Source organism: Salmo salar, chromosome 16, assembly GCF_965601325.2.
Source record: "Salmo salar chromosome 16, fSalSal1, whole genome shotgun sequence".
NCBI classification, from domain to species: Eukaryota; Metazoa; Chordata; class Actinopteri; order Salmoniformes; family Salmonidae; genus Salmo; species Salmo salar.
In genome coordinates, this window is record NC_138306.1 from 53992501 (window position 1) to 54014486 (window position 21986).

At 43.9% G+C, this 21986-nt stretch overlaps 1 protein-coding gene across 3 annotated transcripts in view; it reads right to left on the reverse strand.

Annotated features, from left to right (window-relative positions):
• The window catches only part of LOC106574163 (nuclear receptor subfamily 5 group A member 2), a 118403-nt gene that overhangs the window by 78916 nt on the left and 17501 nt on the right, over nucleotides 1-21986 (reverse strand). For all 3 annotated transcript variants that reach the window (XM_045697409.2, XM_014149826.3, XM_045697408.2), the window contains one exon: nucleotides 12859-13529. In XM_045697409.2, the coding sequence (XP_045553365.1) occupies nucleotides 12859-13529 (671 nt within the window). The remainder of the gene's footprint in view (nucleotides 1-12858; nucleotides 13530-21986) is intronic.

The window sequence follows — 21986 nt, forward strand, 5'->3', positions numbered from 1 at the left end:
AAAAAAAGATTCATAGAAGTACAGTTAAAGATCTAATCCAAAGGCGTGAGAATTGAGCCAAGTGTCTTTCTTCTCCGGCCGCTCAGGTGCAGAGCAACACAAAGGGGCTCCTTTCCTTAGTGATCTCTAATGGCTAAATATTTATGACTCCTGGAACCCGGTCCAACTTATGGAAACTAAATCTTTGAACACTTTTGGCAGACACATCTCACCACTCAGCTCCATTATTAACAGACACATCTCACCACTCAGCTCCATTAACAGACACATCTCACCACTCAGCTCCATTAACAGACACATCTCACCACTCAGCTCCATTAACAGACACATCTCACCACTCGGCTCCATTATTAACAGACACATCTCACCACTCAGCTCCATTAACAGACACATCTCACCACTCAGCTCCATTAACAGACACATCTCACCACTCAGCTCCATTATTAACAGACACATCTCACCACTCGGCTCCATTATTAACAGACACATCTCACCACTCTGCTCCATTAATATCAGAGACATTCTGTTGTTCTTACCAAGATAATTATAGAGGGCCTGTAGATGAAGAGGTATTTATAGTGTCCTCAGAGCCGGGGGTCACACACCAGCTTTTATTCCATCTGTATTTCCTGTGTGTACCACCCGCTCTTTACCACCCGCTCTTTACCACCCACTCATTATTAATATATTAGCTGTAGCGATTTACAGAGGTCTGTAATATTTGAATGTCTCACTGAGATGTGCTGTAAAGCACACACAGACACACACACACACACACACACACACACACACACACACACACACACACACACACACACACACACACTCACACTCACACTCACACTCACACTCACACTCACACTCACACACACTCACACTCACACTCACACTCACACTCACACACACTCACACACACATTTCAGATTTTGACAATGATAATCAAATCAAATGTATATCTCAAAGTGCTGTACAGAAACCCAGCCTAAAACCCCAAACAGCAAGCAATGCAGGTGTAGAAGCACGGTGGCTAGGAAAAACTCCCTAGAAAGGCCAAAACCTAGGAAGAAACCTAGACAGGAACCAGGCTATGAGGAGTGGCCAGTCCTCTTCTGGCTGTGCCGGGTGGATTATAACAGTACATGGCCAAGATGTTCACAGATTGAGTGAAATAACCTGAAATGTTGTCTGAAAACCCCACTGTAAATAAAGATAAACCATGAAAACACATCCTGAACTACTAAATGTAAACGTGATCGTTCTACAACAGCATGTGTGTTTCAGTGTGTTGAAAAACATCCCACAAAGCCTTCCTGTCTACTGTCTCGGAACCTGCCGTAGCTTAGCCACTGCTCGTGGAAAACAGTTCAGGACTTTACAACAATGCATTTCTCCAGCACCAACGCTAAGGTTTCTGCTCAACAAAAGCTGTAACAAGTATGTACTAATTAGAAAGAAAAGGAGGCAGGGGTCTAGAGAAAGCTGTCAGTGCTGTCTGCTAGCACATAGCTGATTTAGTCTGCCCTTTAGAGGCGCTAGAGAGGAGAGATGAGGTCGTGTGTCACCCCTGATTATTCAGTCAATTCAGCCAATCAGTGAATTATCCCCCTTCTGTCCCCGCCTGTTACCGTGTGGTCCTGTGCCACTCCAGAAGGGGTGTCAGATAGAGGATTATGGGGTACAGGAATCAGCCCCTCACTTTAACACGGGTTGTCCTCTACCATTCTCTAGACTCTGTTCCAATTAAGCTCAGGAGTAATACAGACCATCATTAGCTCGGACATAATTATATTTTATTCTGAAGCGAACTGAGAGGCGACATCATCAAGTGGATATAGGAAATTAAATCTGAATGGAGAGTTTGGAGAGGTATGCTCCACTCACTGCACAATGATCATTCAGTAGATTCAACAACCACACCCGACTCTCCATTACATACACTCAGTGAAGTACTGTACTAATGGTTTTTAATTTGATGCTAATTCAGATATAGAACATTTCAATAGCGCTTGGCCGTGTGATAAATGTCAACATGTGTTTTCCAGAGCTATTGCCCCATGTCTATAATTGGATTGTGTTGAATATTACATTTATTTGTCCCTCCTTTAAAATTCAGAGGACCGCAACAGAGAGAGAGAGGGAGGGATAGAGAGAGACAAAGAGAGACAAAGAGAGAGAGTGAATCAAATTGAATTGAATTGAGAGACAGAAAGAGAGAGAGAGACAGAGAGAGAGACAGAGAGAGAGACAGAGAGAGACAGAGAGAGAGACAGAGAGAGAGACAGAGAGAGAGACAGAGAGAGAGAGAGACAGACAGACAGACAGACAGACAGACAGACAGACAGACAGACAGACAGACAGACAGACAGACAGACAGACAGACAGACAGACAGACAGACAGACAGACAGACAGACAGACAGACAGACAAAGAGAGAAAGAGAGAAAGAGAGGGAGAGAGACACACCTATTGTACTAAAAGTTTACTTGTTCAATGAACAGGAATATATATATATATATATATATATATATAAAACAGAAAAAATGTTAGCTGTTATCCTATTTATCTCCCTCTTAACAACTTATTAGTTAGTAGTTACTGTATTTCTGACTGTGCAATTCTTAACTTTTTGGCAAAATGAAATCACTATCAGTTAGCATGTGGAACATTCAGGGTCTAAACTCATCAACCTTTAGACTGAAGAGTTTAGCACTGGAGTTCAACACACATCTTAAAGATATCGAGGTCATCATTCTGCAGGAGACATGGTGTAAGGCTGACGTTGTCACTCACTGTCCCACAGGCTACAGAGAGGTCATCGTGCCATCACAGAAACACAGCTAAAGCAAAGTAGTGCGAGTGTGCTCATCTGTGGGGACACAAATACACGCACAGGAACACTACCTGATCTAACGAGCACACGAGGGGACAGCTTTATTACAGGCCTGTTTCTAACTGTCTTCATCTCCCGCATAGAAACAACAGTGACAACAACATCAACAAAAACGGAATGGGTCTGTTGCAGCTCTGTTGAAGTCTGGGTCTGTACTTTGTCAATGGTAGGTTACGAGGGGACTCTTTGGAGAGATTCACCTATTGCTCACCTCTTGGCCACAGCACTGTAGACTATATGATTACAGACATTGACCCCTTCCCTCTCAGCTCATTCACTGTCAAGCCACTAACACCTCTGTCTGATCACAGCCAAATTACGTTGTTCTTCAAAAGAACAGACATGGAAACAACCAAACATTCACAGCCCAGTAAGCTGTACAACATCAGAAATTCATACAGATGGGCACAAAACAGCACAGAAGAATACCAGAAAGCAACCTGGAACCAAAATATCCAAACACTCTTAGATAACTTTCTGGATACCACATTCACTCACAGTAAAGAAGGCATCAATCTAGCAGTACAAAACATCAACTATATGTTCAGGCAAACAGCAAAAGCACAACTGAAATTGACAAAAAAAACACAACAAAAAAGATCACAGATGAAACTGGTTTGATGCAGATTGTAAATTTATAAGGAAAAAACTTAGAACACTATCCAACCAAAAGCACAGAGACCCAAATAATGGTGAATTTCGCCTTCATTACCGTGAGACTTTAAAACTCTATAAACGTACACTCAGAACCAAAAATTTAAAAAAATGAAAAAGAAAAAAAGCACAGTACAACAGCAAGCAGCTGACACTAATTGAGGAGTCCATAAACTTCTGCCAAATTGGAAAATAAATAAATAAATAAATAAATAAGAGGAATTAGCGATACAAAATGGTGACATTTAGACAACCCATTTTAAAATACTCTACAACACCGTTCAAATTGACTCAAACGCAGAACAACGCCAAATTAATGAGAAATTGAATGGGTTACAAAAAGTTATAAAGGACAATCACAATCTATTGGACTCCCCAATTACTGACCAGGAACTCTATAAGAAACTTCAGGCTCTCAAATTTAAAAAAGCATGCGGACCTGATGGCATCCTAAATGAGATGCTCAAACTGACTAGTGCAAAATTTCAATTGGCTATATTAAAACTGTTTAATTTGATCCTGAGTGTAGGTTATTTCCCTGACATATGGAATCAAGGACTCATAACCCCAATCTTTAAGAACGGAGACAAATATGACCCTAACAATTACAGAGGCATTTGTGTGAACAGTAACCTGGGGAAGGTTTTCTGTAGTATTATAAATGTAAGAGTTCTAAACTTCCTTAATAAGCACAATGTCTTGAGTAAAAGCCAAATTGGATTTATACCAAAACATCGCACAACTGATCATATTTACACCCTACACACCCTGATAGATAAACATGTTTACCAATATAATACCAAAATATACGCTTGCTTTATCGACTTCCAAAAAGCATTTGATTCTATTTGGCATACAGGACTGTTCTACAAAGTTATTGAAAGTAGTGTAGGGGGTAAAACATATAACATAATTAAATCAATGTATACTGGCAATATGTGCAGCATTAAAATTGGCAAGAAAAGAACAGAATTCTTTAACCAGGGGCGGGGCCTTCGCCATGGTTGCAATCTGAGCCCTGCATTCTTCAATATTTACATCAACGAATTGGCCACTATTCTAAAAGAATCCTCAGTCTCCACAATTCAGAGGTTAAATGACCACTCTTCGCAGATGACCTATGCCTGCTGTCACCCACAGCACATGGCCTACAGCAGAGCCTGGACTTGCTAGAGCTGTACTGCCAGACCTGGGCCCTGGCAGTAAACCCCAAAAGATCTAGATCTCAGGGAATTAGACCAAAGTTCTCAATTGGTACAAAAATATATACTTCACACACTACAATTACTTAGGATTAAAATAAGCTCAACTGGACAACTTAATGAGGCAGTGAATGAACTGATAGAGAAAGCACGCAGGGCATTCTACGCCATTAAAAAATGAATTCAACTTGAAATACCTATTAACATTTGGCTAACACTAATTGAATGCGTCATTGAACCAATTGCACTTTATGGCAGCGAGGTGAGGGGTCCACTTGCAAAACAAGATTTCCCCAAATTGGGCAAACACCCCATTGAAACCCTGCATGCAGAGTTCTGTAGGATTATTCTACATGTCCAGAGGAAAACAACAAACAATGCATGCAGGGCAGAATTAGGCCAATATCCACTAAGAATAAAAAAACATATCAAATACAGTGACGCCCTCTCATATCATTACCAAGCCCTGCAATGCCAAGAGCTGAGCAAAGAAAAGAGTCCCCTCATCCAGCTGGTCCTGGGGCTGAGTTCACAAACCTGTTCTACTAACACACTGAAGCCTCAGGACCCTCATCCAGCTGGTCCTGGGGCTGAGTTCACAAACCTGTTCTACTAACACACTGAAGCCTCAGGACCAGAACATCCAATCAATCAGAATAAAACAAATTACAACACAGTCAAAACAAAACTACATTGCTTATTGGGAAACACGAGCACAAAACAAAATGCAGTGCTATCTGGCCCTAAATCGACAGTACACCGTGGCTAACTACTTGACCATGGTTACTGATCAAAACCTTAGAAAAACCTTGACAAAGTACAGGCTCAGTGAGCACAGCCTTTCCATTGAGAAGGGTAGACACAGGAAAACCTGGCTCCCTGTAGAGGAAAGGCTGTGCAACCACTGCACAACAGCAGAACCTGAGACAGAGCTGCATTTCCTGACAAAATGTCAAAAATATTAAACAATTAGAGAGTGTCATTTCCCCAAATTTGAAACCCTTATTCAAGGTTTCAAAGACCTCGCTGTTGAGAATAGGCTACCCATCCTGTTGGGGGAGGACGCAGAGAGCTGTGGGTTGGCAGCGCACTACATTGCTGCCTGCCATAAGATGAGGGACAGTGTCTGACAGACCCTTGGTTATTGTTGTTACTGTTGTCCTGTTGACAACTTTGATTGTTACGTCATGCCAATAAAGCAAAATACTGAGAGAGAGAGAGAGAGAGAGAGAGAGAGAGAGAGAGAGAGAGAGAGAGAGAGAATGAATTGAATTGAGAGGCAGAAAGATAGAGAGAGAGAGAGAGAGAGAGCGAGAGAGAGAGTGAATTGAATTGAGAGAGGCAGAAAGATAGAGAGAGAGAGAGAGAGAGAGAGAGAGAGAGAGATTAATTGAATTGAGAGAGACAGAAAGATAGATAGAGAGAGAGAGAGTGAATTGAATTGAGAGAGGCAGAAAGATAGGTAGATAGAGAGAGAGAGAGAGAATGAATTGAATTGAGAGAGGCAGAAAGATAGAGAGAGAGAGAGAGAGAGAGAGAGAGAGAGTGAATTGAATTGAGAGAGGCAGAAAGATAGAGAGAGAGAGCGAGAGAGTGAATTGAATTGAGGCAGAAAGATAGAGGGAGAGAGAGAAAGAGAGGGAGGGAGAGAGAAAGAGAGAGAGAGAGATAATTGAATTGAGAGAGCCAGAAAGAGAGAGAGAGAGAGAGAGAGAGAGAGAGAGAGAGAGAGAGAGAGAGAGAGAGAGAGAGAGAGAGAGAGTGAATTGAATTGAATTGAGAGAGCCAAAAAGAGAGAGAGAGAGAGAGAAAGAGAGAGGGGAGAGGGAGAGGGAGAGAGAGTAAATTGAGAGAGCCAGAAAGAGAAAGAGAGAGAGATAGAGAGAAAGAGAGGGAGAGGGAGAGAGAGAGAAGGGAGAGGGAGAGAGAGTGACTTGAATTGAGAGAGACAGAGAGAGAGAGAGTGAATTGAATTGAGACAGAGAGAGAGAGTGAATTGAATTGAGAGCGAGAGACAGAAAGAGAGAGAGACAGAAAGAGAGAGAGACAGAAAGAGCGAGAGAGAGAGAGGGGAGGGAGGGAGAAGGAGACAGAGAGAGAGACAGCAAGAGAGTGAGAGAGAGGGGAGGGAGAGAGAGGAGAGGAGGGAGAGAGAGAGAGAGAGAGAGAGAGAGAGAGAGAGAGAGAGAACTAAATAACCCAGGTGATCCACATTTTTATGTTGCTCTCCATATATTAACCTTCTCTACTGAACAAATAAACCTTGGAGTGAACAAATCCACGCTGCAAACATTCTCTGTTCCTCTCAAGGACTATTTTTTTTTTTAGGAATAATCAGGTTTTTACAAAAAGACTCATTGCTGGGTTAGAGCCATTTTTGGTAGGCAACTTTTAGTGTTTGGTTGAAGAAACACTACAAAGTAGTGTGTGATGTCAACCAAACTTTACTCTGGCTCCAAACGGGCCAGGAAAACCGTCTGCTGCAGCATCCTTACTGAAAACAGAGCTTTCAGAACAGACCGTGATAAAACGTCAATGAGTATTCCTCATTTGTTTGTCCCTGAGAGGAACAAAGAATGTGTGCAGCGTGGTTTTTTTTCGCTCCAAGGTTTATTTGTTCAGTAGAGAAGGTTAATATATGGAGAGCAACATACAAATGTGGATCACCTGGGTTATTTAGTTCTCTCTCTCTCTCTCTCTCCCTCCTCTCTCTCTCTCGCTCTCTTTCTCTCTCTCTCTCTGTCTCTTTCTCCCTCCCCTCTCTCGCTCTTTCGGTCTCTCTCTCTTTCTGTCTCCCTCTCTCAATTCACTCTCTCTCTCTCTCTGTCTCAATTCAATGCTTCCATTGACCCGTGCTACTCTGATGGATGCATTGTGGCTCTATGATAATATTTCTATATTATATTATATATTTTCAAAATTTCAAAGATGATAAAGGACCCCGCTGCTTTGAATGAAAAGAGCCAGAAGGCAGAAGGTCAAAGTTTTCCTAACCTATACCCGGAGTGTGTCACAGCGCGTAAATAGGGCTGGCTACTGAATTTTGATCAGGACGAGAGCTAGACGGCTCTACACCGCAGCCCTCCCTCTCATCTCTGTACACATGGCATTAGTGTCGAGCAGACACATAAAAGGGAAAGATTAAAGGCGGGTGAAGATAAAAGATTTGGGTGGGTTTGACGAGGAGTGAGTTCACGGGGGGGGGGGTGTGTGTGTGTGTGTGTGTGTGGTGTGTGTGTGTGGTGTGGTGTGTGTGTGTGGTGGTGTGTGTGTGTGTGTGTGTGTGTGTGTGTGTGTGTGTGTGTGTGTGTATACAGTTGAAGTCGGAAGTTTACATACACCTTAGCCAAATACATTTAAACTCAGTTTTTCACAATTTCTGACATTTAATCCTAGTAAAAATTCCCTGTTTTAGGTCAGTTAGGATCACCACTTTATTTTAAGAATGTGAAATGTCAGAATAATGGTAGAGAGAATGATTTATTTTAGCTTTTATTTCTTTCATCACATTCCCAGTGGGTTAGAAGTTTACATACACTCAATTAGTATTTGGTAGCATTGCCTTTAAATTGCTTAACTTGGGTCAAACGTTTTCGGTAGCTTTCCCCAAGCTTCCCACAATAAGTTGGGTGAATTTTGGCCCATTCCTCCTGACAGAGCTGGTGTAACTGAGTCAGGTTTGTAGGCCTCCTTGCTCGCACACGCTTTTTCAGTTCTGCCCACAAATTTTCTGTTGGATTGAGGTCAGGACTTTGTGATGGCCACTCCAATACTTTGACTTTGTTGTCCTTAAGCCATGCTGCCACAACTTTGGAAGTATGCTTGGGGTCATTGTCCATTTGGAAGACCCATTTGCAACCAAGCTTTAACTTCCTGACTGATGTCTTGAGATGTTGCTTCAATATATCCACATCATTTTCCTACCTCATGATGCCATCTATTTTGTGAAGCACCCCCCCCCCCCCCCCCCCCCACACCACAACATGATGCTGCCACCCCCGTACTTCACGGTTGGTGTTCTTCGGCTTGCAAGCCTCCCCCTTTTTCCTCCAAACATAACGATGGTCATTATGGCCAAACAGCTCTATTTTTGTTTAATCAGACCAGAGGACACTTCTCCAAACAGTACGATATTTGTCCCCATGTTCAATTGCAAACCGTAGTCAGTTTTTTTATGGCGGTTTTGGAGCGATGGCTTCTTCCTTGCTGAGCGGCCTTTCAGGTTATGTCGATATAGGAATCGTTGTCACGACTCCTACCAAAGGTGGCTCCTCTCCCTGTCCGGGTGGCGCTCGGCGGTCGTTGTCACCGGCCTACTAGCTGCCACCGATCCCTTTTTCCTTTTCCGTTTGTTTTGTCTAATCAGTATCACCTGCTTCTTGTTTAGTGTGTTAGTTGAGCTATTTAAGCCGGTAGGCCCGCCTGCTCTTTGTGCGGGCTTAACTTATTTTCCCATTGTGTTTCTGTGTGGGATTCTCCTGTTGTTTTGGGCATTGTATTTTGTGCGCGGCACGCTTGTTCACTGTGCGTAATAAAGCGCCTACCTGTACGTTCTGTCTCCTGCACCTGACTCCGCACCCACTACGCCCAGACCGTTACACTCGTTTTACTGTGGATATAGATACTTTTGTACCTGTTTCCTCCAGCATCTTCACAAGGTCCTTTGCTGTTGCTCTGGGATTGATTTCCACTTTTCGCACCAAAGTACGTTCATCTCTAGGAGACAGAACGCATCTCCTTCCTGAGCTGTATGACGGCTGCGTGGTCCCATGGTGTTTATACTTGCGTACTATTGTTTGTACAGATGAACGTGGTACCTTCAGGTGTTTGGGAATTGCTCCCAAGGATGAACCAGACTTCCCATGATGTCAAGCAAAGAGGCACTGAGTTTGAAGCTAGGCCTTGAAATACATCCACAGGTACACCTCCAATTGACTCAAATTATGTCAATTAGCCTATCAGAAGCTTCTAAAGCCATGACATCATTTTCTGGAATTTTTCAAGCTGTTTAAAGGCACAGTCAACTTAGTGTATGTAAACTTCTGACCCACTGGAATTGTGATACAGTGAATTATAAGTGACATAATCTGTCTGTAAACAATTGTTGGTAAAATAACTTGTGTCATGCACAAAGTAGATGTCCTAACCGACTTGCCAAAACTATAGTTTGTTAACAAGAAATGTGTGGAGTGGTTGAAAAACGAGTTTTAATGACTCCAACCTAAGTGTATGTAAACTTCCGACTTCAACTGTATATGTGTGTGGTAAACTGTCTATTAGGGATAACAAACATTAAACGTTTCAACAAAACGAAGAATGAATTATGCTAGGCCACACAAATAGGGCAGATAGTTACACCGACCGGCTCAGGTGGGAGAGCATGGCGCTTGCAACGCTAGGGTTGTGGGTTCGGTTCCCCACGGGGGACCAGTATGACTCACTACTGTAATGGCTCTGGATCAGAGAGTCTGCTAAATGACTCACTACTGTAGTGGCTCTGGATAAGAGAGTCTGCTAAATGACTCACTACTGTAGTGGCTCTGGATAAGAGAGTCTGCTAAATGACTCACTACTCTAGTGTCTCTGGATCAGAGAGTCTGCTAAATGACTCACTACTGTAGTGGCTCTGGATAAGAGAGTCTGCTAAATTACTCACTACTCTAGTGTCTCTGGATCAGAGAGTCTGCTAAATGACTCACTACTCTAGTGTCTCTGGATAAGAGAGTCTGCTAAATGACTCACTACTCTAGTGTCTCTGGATCAGAGAGTCTGCTAAATGACTCACTACTGTAGTGGCTCTGGATCAGAGAGTCTGCTAAATGACTCACTACTATAGTGTCTCTGGATCAGAGAGTCTGCTAAATGACTCACTACTGTAGTGGCTCTGGATCAGAGAGTCTGCTAAATGACTCACTACTGTAGTGGCTCTGGATAAGAGAGTCTGCTAAATGACTCAAATGTAAACGTACGTTTGACATGTGTAATCTGCATGACATTTGTATATTGGCTAACCAACATATCTATTTTCATTCACATCAGTAGTTTAGCAACTTCATAAACTAAAAACGGATTTATGTGAAATTTTGTGAAAACAAAGGAAACTGTATATAGAATAGAGATGTACTGTAAGTCCTAGATCCCAATCAGATCAAGCGGTAACCGGCGAAAGCAGACACCCCATTGCTGATATTTTGGCGGTGTTGAAGCTAGATGTGTGTAGGCTACTGTGAGAGGAGGTAGAGAGAGGGGACCCTCTAGCAGGGGCCGTGCTGTGTGTGTAGGCTACTGTGAGAGGAGGTAGAGAGAGGTGACGCTCTAGCAGGGGCCGTGCTGTGTGTGTAGGCTACTGTGAGAGGAGGTAGAGAGAGGGGACCCTCTAGCAGGGGCCGTGCTGTGTGTGTAGGCTACTGTGAGAGGAGGTAGAGAGAGGTGACGCTCTAGCAGGGGCCGTGCTGTGTGTAGGCTACTGTGAGAGGAGGTAGAGAGAGGGGACCCTCTAGCAGGGGCCGTGCTGTGTGTAGGCTACTGTGAGAGGAGGTAGAGAGAGGGGACCCTCTAGCAGGGGCCGTGCTGTGTGTAGGCTACTGTGAGAGGAGGTAGAGAGAGAGAGGGGACTCTCTAGCAGGGGCCGTGCTGTGTGTGTAGGCTACTGTGAGAGGAGGTAGAGAGAGGGGACCCTCTAGCAGGGGCCGTGCTGTGTGTGTAGGCTACTGTGAGAGGAGGTAGAGAGAGGGGACCCTCTAGTAGGGGCCATGCTGTGTGTAGGCTACTGTGAGAGGTAGGGAGAGGTGACGTTCTAACAGGGGCCGTGATGTGTGTGTAGGTTACTGTGAGAGGAGGTAGAGAGAGGGGACCCTCTAGCAGGGGCCGTGCTGTGTGTGTAGGCTACTGTGAGAGGAGGTAGAGAGAGGTGACGTTCTAGAAGGGGCCGTGCTGTGTGTGTAGGCTACTCCGAGTGTGAGCGAGTGACACAGGAACATGGAGGAGAGAGGGAGAGACAAGAGACCGCAACCAACGAAGTAGACTCCTGCTATAATAGACTAATAGCTGCCATAGCTAGGTTATTTATCATCTAACATGATTGCATAGTACCTGTCTTGACTGCATGAAACCCAGGAGAAGCTATTTAAATTAGCTAGCTAGGCTAATTGAGGCAGCATGCACTTTCTCTTTCCTACAGTTACACACAACAACAACTCCATTCAGAATATAAAGTAGCAGACTTGGTCGTTGTAGCCTATCCTTCTTCTTTAACTTTTAGTTCCATAATTTTAATTCCATCTTCCATTGATTAGATATCTCCTAACTTTTGCCCCACATGGAGGCTCTATGACTGTAGCCTAGTGCCTCTTTGATGACTTATAATTGGCCAACAATAACAGCAAGCTACACGTGTCACTTGTTGAAAAGCAAAGAGCAGCAGTATAAATCTCTCTCTCTTTGTCTCTCTCTTTCTCTCTACTGCTGTGGTCTCCGGATCTGTACGGGTCCTTCCGGACAAGTCAGTTAAAATTACACATACCCGTGACTATCATATCAGGTCCTACCCATACCCGTGACATTATTTTGAATTTTGGATCCGGACCCACTCGGGTCCCGGATCGGGTCTCGGGTATTCAGGTACAGGCAGATCCTCTAGTTGGAGCTGTCAAATCGGTGAGCAGCTGCTCTTGTGATCATTGTCGTGAAGCCACACCCGTCCCACTCGTGTTAGAAGTTCAGAGCGAGAAAAAGTATAGGCTATGTTGAAATGATGACGCTCAAATTGAAAATCATTAAATAAAATATTGAGGATTTCTGTTAGCCTAATCGAGTGTTCAAACTTGTAAACAAGGCTGTATGGGATTTCTCTTAATGTGACTCTGTGCAGCTTTAGGTATAATGTCGGGAGCCGCTTGTGGATTTAACAGCTCTAACGACACCGTCAAAACATCAGCTAAAGTGGATCTGATTGAATCAAATTAACCTAAATGTGTTTGACTAGTGTTTTTGTATGTGTACTATGTAACTTAAGGCCTCTGAATGATATTCCTGTATGTGAAAAAAACTATAAATACTTATACAGTGTGTGTGCCAAATCCAACATGGCGTCTGTGTTCTGTGCCTCACGTACCTTGAGCTCGCGGAAGAAGATGCTGCTCCGGGCCCACTCCACGATCGAGAACAGCGTCTGGTCGGCCATCTTGCACATAAGGCCGAACGTGTTGAGTTTGTCGTGTTTCCCCCGGCTGGCCTGCTCCTGCTGCAGGTAGGCCAGGATCTTGGTCTGCACCTGAGGCTCATCAGGTTCGCACTTCAGCAGCTCCACGATGAGGTGTGGGAAGCTGGGCGGCGAGCCCGTCTGGTACACATCCATGTACGGGTTGTAACCCATGATGGACTCGGGCGAGCTGGTGTACGGGTCCGGGTACTCTGACTTGATGGTGCGGGTGCTCTGGAAGTGGCCGTAGGCCGCCTGGTAGCCCTGGAGGGAACCAGTGTGGGGGGGCATGGCCATGCTGATGGGAGACGTGACGAAGGGGCTGCGATCGTAGTCTGTGTGGGGCAGGGCGGCGTGGTGCGGGTGGCCGTGGTGGCTGAGCGGCAGGCCCTTGGAGGCGGCCTGGTGGATGTTCTGGATGGCCGAGGAGACGGTGAGGTCGGTGGGCATCACCTGGGTCATGGACTCGATCTTCAGGCCGTTAGCGCGGATCAGCGCTTTCTTCTGCTGCTTGAGGGCCCGGTCGCGCTTGTACATGGGGCCAAACTTGTTGCGGCCACCACGCATGCGGTCCGCCCTCACAGCTGACGGTGAGACAGACAGACAGACAGACAGACAGACAGACAGACAGACAGACAGACAGACAGACAGACAGACAGACAGACAGACAGACAGACAGACAGACAGACAGACAGACAGACAGACAGACAGACAGACAGACAGACAGGAGAGGAAAGACCGGAGAATGTTAGTGACATCATCACATCTATAGTAAGCTGAGTAAGACCACATTATCGTCTAGTAAACTGACTAGGAACACATTATCGTCTAGTAAACTGACTAGGACACATTATCGTCTAGTAAACTGACTAGGAACACATTATCGTCTAGTAAACTGACTAGGACACATTATCGTCTAGTAAACTGACTAGGACACATTATCGTCTAGTAAATTGACTAGGACACATTATCGTCTAGTAAACTGACTAGGAACACATTATCGTCTAGTAAACTGACTAGGAACACATTATCGCCTAGTAAACTGACTAGGAACACATTATCGCCTAGTAAACTGACTAGGAACACATTATCATCTAGTAAACTGACTAGGAACACATTATCGTCTAGTAAATTGACTAGGAACACATTATCGTCTAGTAAATTGACTAGGACACATTATCGTCTAGTAAACTGACTAGGACACATTATCGTCTAGTAAATTGACTAGGACACATTATCGTCTAGTAAACTGACTAGGAACACATTATCGCCTAGTAAACTGACTAGGAACACATTATCGTCTAGTAAATTGACTAGGACACATTATCGTCTAGTAAACTGACTAGGAACACATTATCATCTAGTAAACTGACTAGGAACACATTATCATCTAGTAAACTGACTAGGAACACATTATCGTCTAGTAAACTGACTAGGACACATTATCGTCTAGTAAACTGACTAGGAACACATTATCGTCTAGTAAACTTACTAGGAACACATTCTCTGGGGATGATTTGCAGGGGGGAGGAGAGGAAAATAAATGAGCATTTCATAAACGCCATGGCATTCTAGTTAAGCCAGTAGTTTCCAAACCGAGTTCTCTGAGTGCAAATAGGCCAGGAGTTAGAGACCTATTACCTCATTCATGACTCCCATGCAGTGGTGTAAAGTAATTAAGTAAAAATACTTTAAAGTACTACTTAAGCTGTTTTTGGGGTATCTCTACTTTACTTTACTATTTATATTTTTTAACTACTTTTGCTTTTACTTAACTACATTCCCAAAGAAATGATGTACGTTTTACTCCATACATTTTCCCCGACACCCAAAAGCACTCGTTACATTTTGAATGCTCGGCAGGACAGGAAAATGTTCAAATTCATGCACTAAGGAATTTGAAATTATTTATAATTTTACTTTTGATACTTATGTATATTTTATCAATTACATTTACTTGTGATACATAAATATATTTCAAACCAAATACTTTTAGTTTTTTACTCAAGTAGTATTTTACTGGGTGACTTTCACTTTTACTTAAGTCATTTTCTATTAAGGTATATCTTTACTTTTAATCAAGTATGACATTTGGGTATTTTTTCCACCACTGGTCCTATGTGTTCTCGACACGGAACCCAAAACAAACTATTTGCATTGATTAATCATAGAGAGAACCAAGTTCACCTTTTAACTCGCATCTGAAGAAACAGATTACATCAATGACAATTCAACTTTGTGTTGACCTTTGCACTCCGAGAACTCGGATGCCTCAGAGCAGGGAAATACAGCCTTGTAATAGCATGGTAGCTTTTACAAGCATGGCACGTTTTGTCACTTGACAGGTCGTAAAACGCTAGTTACTCATTGATCTGAAAGGAGTAACTTTTATGAACCTATGTAATACTAATACGTAGCAGACAATAAGGAAAGTAGTCATTTCTCTAAGAATGTTGTTAGTCAAAATGAGCAGTGAGGTCAAAATCAACATTGAAAAAGTGTTAATACTGAAAATTATTTACCCCCTTATTCAAAACACTGGAAAGTATTAATGCTGAAAATGATTTGCACTCATTCAAAACACTGGAAAATGTTAATGCTGAAAATGATTTGCACTCATTCAAAACACTGGAAAGTGTTAATGCTGAAAATGGCTTCAGCGGCGCATGTGAAGGAGACTGTCTCCATGGTGCACAACGGACCATGTATGATCTGCACTATGCATGCAATGGGGGGAGACTGTCTCCCTGTCATTCTCTCTCTCTCTCTCTCTCTCTCTCTCTCTCTCTCTGTCTCCCTGTCATTCCATTCTCTCTCTCTCTCTCTCTCTCTCTCTCTTATTTCTCTCTTCTACCCGTTCTGTGGTGGAGCAGGCTTGGGCTAGAGGGCCCCCCGTTCCATCCCTCCAGGAGGTGGCCACCGTAACAGCACTGGGGCCTGTAATATCTAATATCTCTTATATGGAGAGGTATTGAAGTACATAAAGTGATTAAGAGGGGGCTGGCCCAATAGCTGCAGTGGGAGGAGCTTTAATGGTCTGTCACAGTGGTGGTTTATGAGGGAGGGGCTAAGAGGAGAGAGCACAGGAGCACACACACCTAGCAGCACTGATCAGAGAGAGGTAGAGGAGTACAGAAGTTGGCACACACACAAACACACACACACAGACACACAGACACACAGACACACAAACACACAGACACACAGACACACAGACATACAGACACCTACACACTGACACACTGACACACAGACACCTACACACTGACACACAGACACACTGACACACTGACACACTGACACACTTACACACTGACAAACTGACACACAGACACCTACACACTGAAACAACTACACACAGACACACTGACACACAGACACACAGACACACAGACACACTGACACACAGACACCTACACACTGACACACTGACACACAGACACACAGTCACCTACACACCTACACACAGACACACTGACACACAGACACACTGACACACTGACACACAGACACACTGACACACAGACACACTGACACACAGACACACTGACACACAGACATACAGACACACTGACACACAGACACCTACACACTGACACACAGACACCTACACACTGACACACAGACACCTACACACTGAAACAAATACACACAGACACACTGACACACAAACACACAGACACACTGACACACAGACACCTACACACAGACACACTGACCCACAGACACACAGTCACCTACACACCTACACACAGTCACACAGACACACAGACACACTGACACACTGACACACAGACACACAGACACCTACACACAGACACCTACACACAGACACACAGACACACTGACACACAGACACACTGACACACAGACACACAGACACACCGACACACAGCCACACTGACACACAGACACCTACACACTGACACACAGACACACAGCCACACAGCCACACTGACACACAGACACCTACACACAGACACACAGACACACAGACACCTACACACAGACACACAGACACACTGACACACAGACACCTACACACTGACACACTGACACACTGACACACAGACACACACACACACAGACACACACAGACAAACAGACACCTACACACAGACACACAGACACACTGACACACAGACACCTACACACTGACACACTGACACACTGACACACTTACACACTGACACACAGACACCTACACACAGACACCTACACTGTGACACACAGACACACTGACACAGACACCTACACACAGACACACAGACAAACCTACACACAGACACACTGACACACAGACAACTACACACAGACACACAGACACACTGACACACAGACACACTGACACACAGACACACAGACACCTACACACAGACACACCTACACACAGACACCTACACACAGACTCACAGATACACAGACACCTACACACAGACACCTACACACAGACACACAGACACCTACACACAGACACACAGACACACAGACACCTACACACAGACACACAGACACACAGACACACAGACACCTACACACAGACACACTGACAAACCTACACACAGACACACAGACACCTACACACTGACACACAGACACCTACACACTGACACACAGACACACAGACACACTGACACACTGACACACAGACACACTGACACACAGACACACTGACACACAGACACACTGACACACTGACACACTGACACACAGACACAGACACACAGACACAGACACACTGACACACTGACACCTACACACAGACACCTACACACAGACACACAGACACACAGACACACAGACACACAGACAAACCGACACACTGACACACTGACACACAGACACCTACACACTGACACACAGACACCTACACACTGACACACTGACACACAGACACCTACACACAGACACACTGACACAGAAACACACAGACACACTGACACACAGACACCTACACACAGACACACTGACCCACAGACACACAGTCACCTACACACCTACACACAGTCACACAGACACACTGACACACTGACACACAGACACACAGACATCTACACACAGACACCTACACACAGACACCTACACACAGACACACAGACACACAGACACACAGACAAACCTACACACTGACACACTGACACACAGACACCTACACACTGACACACAGACACTGACCCACAGACACACAGTCACCTACACACCTACACACAGTCACACAGACACACTGACACACTGACCCACAGACACACAGTCACCTACACACCTACACACAGTCACACAGACACACAGACACACAGACACACTGACACACAGACACACAGACAAACCTACACACTGACACACTGACACACAGACACCTACACACTGACACACAGACACTGACACACAGACACACAGACACACTGACACACAGACACACAGACACCTACACACAGACATACAGACACACTGACACACAGACACCTACACACAGACACACAGACACAAAGACACACAGACACCTACACACAGACACACAGACACCTACACACAGACACCTACACACAGACACCTACACACCTAATTGTATTCCCTTTCAAGTTTAACTAAGTCACTGGCTCGCCCCCGTGAGCACAGACATGATCTGGTGTCATGGAACTGCCTTTTCTACTGTTACGAATAAAAAACCCTCCTAAGAAAATCCTCTTCAGACTGAGCAAACCCACAGCGTGAGCTGTGATGGCAAATACTTTAGACCACGCATACCTGTGTGTAAGCTTCCGGTGGCACAGGTTTGAGTAACAAAACTACAAAACTAAACCACGTGCCCCCGTGAGCACAGACATGATCTGGCGTCATGGAACTGCCTTTTCTACTGTTACGAATAAAAAACCCTCCTAAGAAAATCCTCTTCAGACTGAGCAAACCCACAGCGTGAGCTGTGATGGCAAATACTTTAGACCACGCATACCTGTGTGTAAGCTTCCGGTGGCACAGGTTTGAGTAACAAAACTACAAAACTAAACCACGTGGACCATTGGCTACACGGCTGGAAACGGTTAAACTCTGAGAGTTTCTATCCCAACAGAATTATTTATACTTTTACCTTTATTTAACCAGGCAAATCAGTTAAGAACAAATTCTTATTTTCAATGACGGCCTAGGAACAGTGGGTTAACTGCCTTGTTCAGGGGCAGAAAAACAGATTTTTGCCTAGTCAGCTCAGGGATTCGATCTTGCAACCTTCTGGTTTTTAGTCCAACACTCTAACCACTAGGCTACATGCTGCACCGAGCAAACAAGAAGAGCAAACCTTAGATACTAATTACTAATCTGCAGCTAGAAATTATGTAAACCTGGGACGAGAATACCGACAAGCGCCGAAATATCTATCCTATGAGAACATTTCTGAATGGTACTCTGAAGACTTGATCTTCAGGGAAACCAGGGATTCCAACAGAGAAGATCACAACGACACATGGGCGTATATATATATATATATATTGATTGCAATTATTCCCGAATGAGTGAGCGTTCATGTGCAAAGGATTAGCATTTCAATCAATACAATCATCAACTGTGTGTAGCGATCCCTTTTGTCTTTCCCGCTCTTTCTCAGTCCACACCCACTTCCCTTTGTCCACCAAGCCATCATATTGGCTTAGCCCACTAGGGAGTCTTCCCTGTCCTTTGTTAGTAACCAATATCTACTGTTGTTTGTTTATGCATTTCTGTGATTATTTAGTTAGTTAGTAAATAAATGATTAAGCCAATTGGTGTATGGATGATTCATAGTAAAGGCTGGGTTCGATCAGATAACCAACAATTTCCGACGTTTGGAATGAGACTGATGTGAGGTAAAGAATAATTCATTAATAGAAGACTAATTGATCAGATATTAAAATATCTGAAGAGGTATATTCGGAAAATTATATCTTTGTAATCTGAAGATTTTCCGTGGTCCCCCAACTTCCTAGTTAATTAGATTAACATGATTAGTTTAATCACGTAATAATAATTACAGAAAATTGATTTGATAAAATAACAATCTTCACTTTTAATGATGCCAAAAACACGACAGGGCATTAGGCCAAAGGTAAACCATCTGTCAGGGCATCAATACACAACAAAAGGAAATATTAGGGCGGCATAATATTTGGAACCCCTTTTCCTCCAGGATAGATTTTACATTTTTCCTTTATTTAACTAGGCAAGTCAGTTAAGAACAAATTCTTATTTACAATGACAGCCTACGAACAGTGGGTTAACTGCCTTGTTCAGGGGCAAAAAGACAGACGTTTACCTTGTCAGCTCAGGAATTCAATCTAGCAATATTTTGGTTATTGGCCCAACGCTCTAACCACTAGGCTACCTGCCGCCCCAACCTCTCTCTGTGTGTGTGCGTGTGTGCGTGCGTGCGTGCGTGCGTGCGTGTGTGTGTGTGACTGAATGTCAAACTCATGATACTGTCCATGTCACCCCGATATCACTGGCTATCAAACACTGTACTGGATGTCGACTTGGTGTAGACTTTTGAGGAAGCCTATTCCACTTCCTCAAAATCCCCAGAATGAATTTAAGATAACTCACGAAATCTGTAATTAATTTTGACGTATTTGCCGAGGATGTTTCAGTTGTGTAATTTAACTACCTAACTAAGGTGTTTGGTGTTGTATTTCTCAAGTTAAAAAAAATGTGTGATATGTTGTCTTGTAGAAACAAAGTCCGAGATGCTGGGCAGGTCTGTCTCACTGTCTATACTATTGGATAGAGGGATATCACTGGAGCTGTTCCATCCCATGCTAATGGGCAAATGGACATCGTCAAATCAAAACCCAACTTTTATTTACCCGTTGTGATGCACAGATGTTCCAAATTCCGTTTTTAGACGAGACTTTATGACCAAAATCATCCTATTTACACTCAATTCTGACACTAAAATAATAGTTTCTGACTCATTTCGATGCCATATAGGTCGTTTTCAAAGGGAGTCAATATTTAACAATTAAAAATGGACTTAACTGCAATTCAACACTTTTTTAAATCCCAAAATGAAGGACTGAATAGATCGGTGTGAATACATCTATAATATATGTATGTGTTTTACTGGAAAGTTGTGTCTGGGAGAGCAGGATTCTACCTCCGTGATCTTTACAGGTTGTGGCAACACTCCACCCTGCCTCCCTGGCTGTCTGCCTGCCTGCCTGCCTGGCTCTACCCCTGGGCTGGAGTAGACAGAGTGCTGCAGGGCCCCTCCGCCCAGCTGCTAGCATATGAAAACACATCACGCCGTAGTAAGCTGTAAAATGACAGGCGAGGAGATTCTGCCCTCTGGCCATTCACAATTAATAGTAATTAAAACCACACTCCTGCGGGTTAAGAGAAAAAAGAGTCCAAAAAAAAAGAAGTGCTATTTTAAAAACGACTAAAAGTACACGTAGATACGGGATGGTTGTGTAAAGGTGGTGGTTGAATGAGAAAGAGGTCAAGACTGAGGGTCCAGGCAAAATAAAGGTGTTTCAGTGGTAAGACAATACAATGTTGCTTTTCACTTCTCGCCCCATCTGTCTACATGCAGGACTACAGAGTAGGTATGATTTGGCCCTGATCACTGACACATGGTCAGATACAGCATTTGTCCATCCCCCTAATCCTAACCTGTCCATCCCCCTAATGCTAACCTGTCCATCCCCTTAACCCTAACCTGTCTATCCCCCTAACCCTAAACTGTCCATTCCCCTAATCTTAACCTGTCCATCCCCCTAATCCTAACCTATCCATCCCCCTAATCCTAACCTTTACATCCCCCTAATCATAACCTGTCCATCCCCTAATCCTAACCTATCCATCCCCCTAATCCTGACCTTTACATCCCCCTAATTCTAAACTGGTTTAGAGAAACTTCTAACTCAACGTAGTTCTATACAACAACAGTAGAAGCCTTTAGAAACCTTTAAAAAACAGAGTTGATACCAATTCAAACGTGTTTGTTTTTCCTTTGCCCCAAAACTTCAAGATAACAGTTTTGTTTGAATAGGGCCGTTGCGTTCCAAGTTCCAACT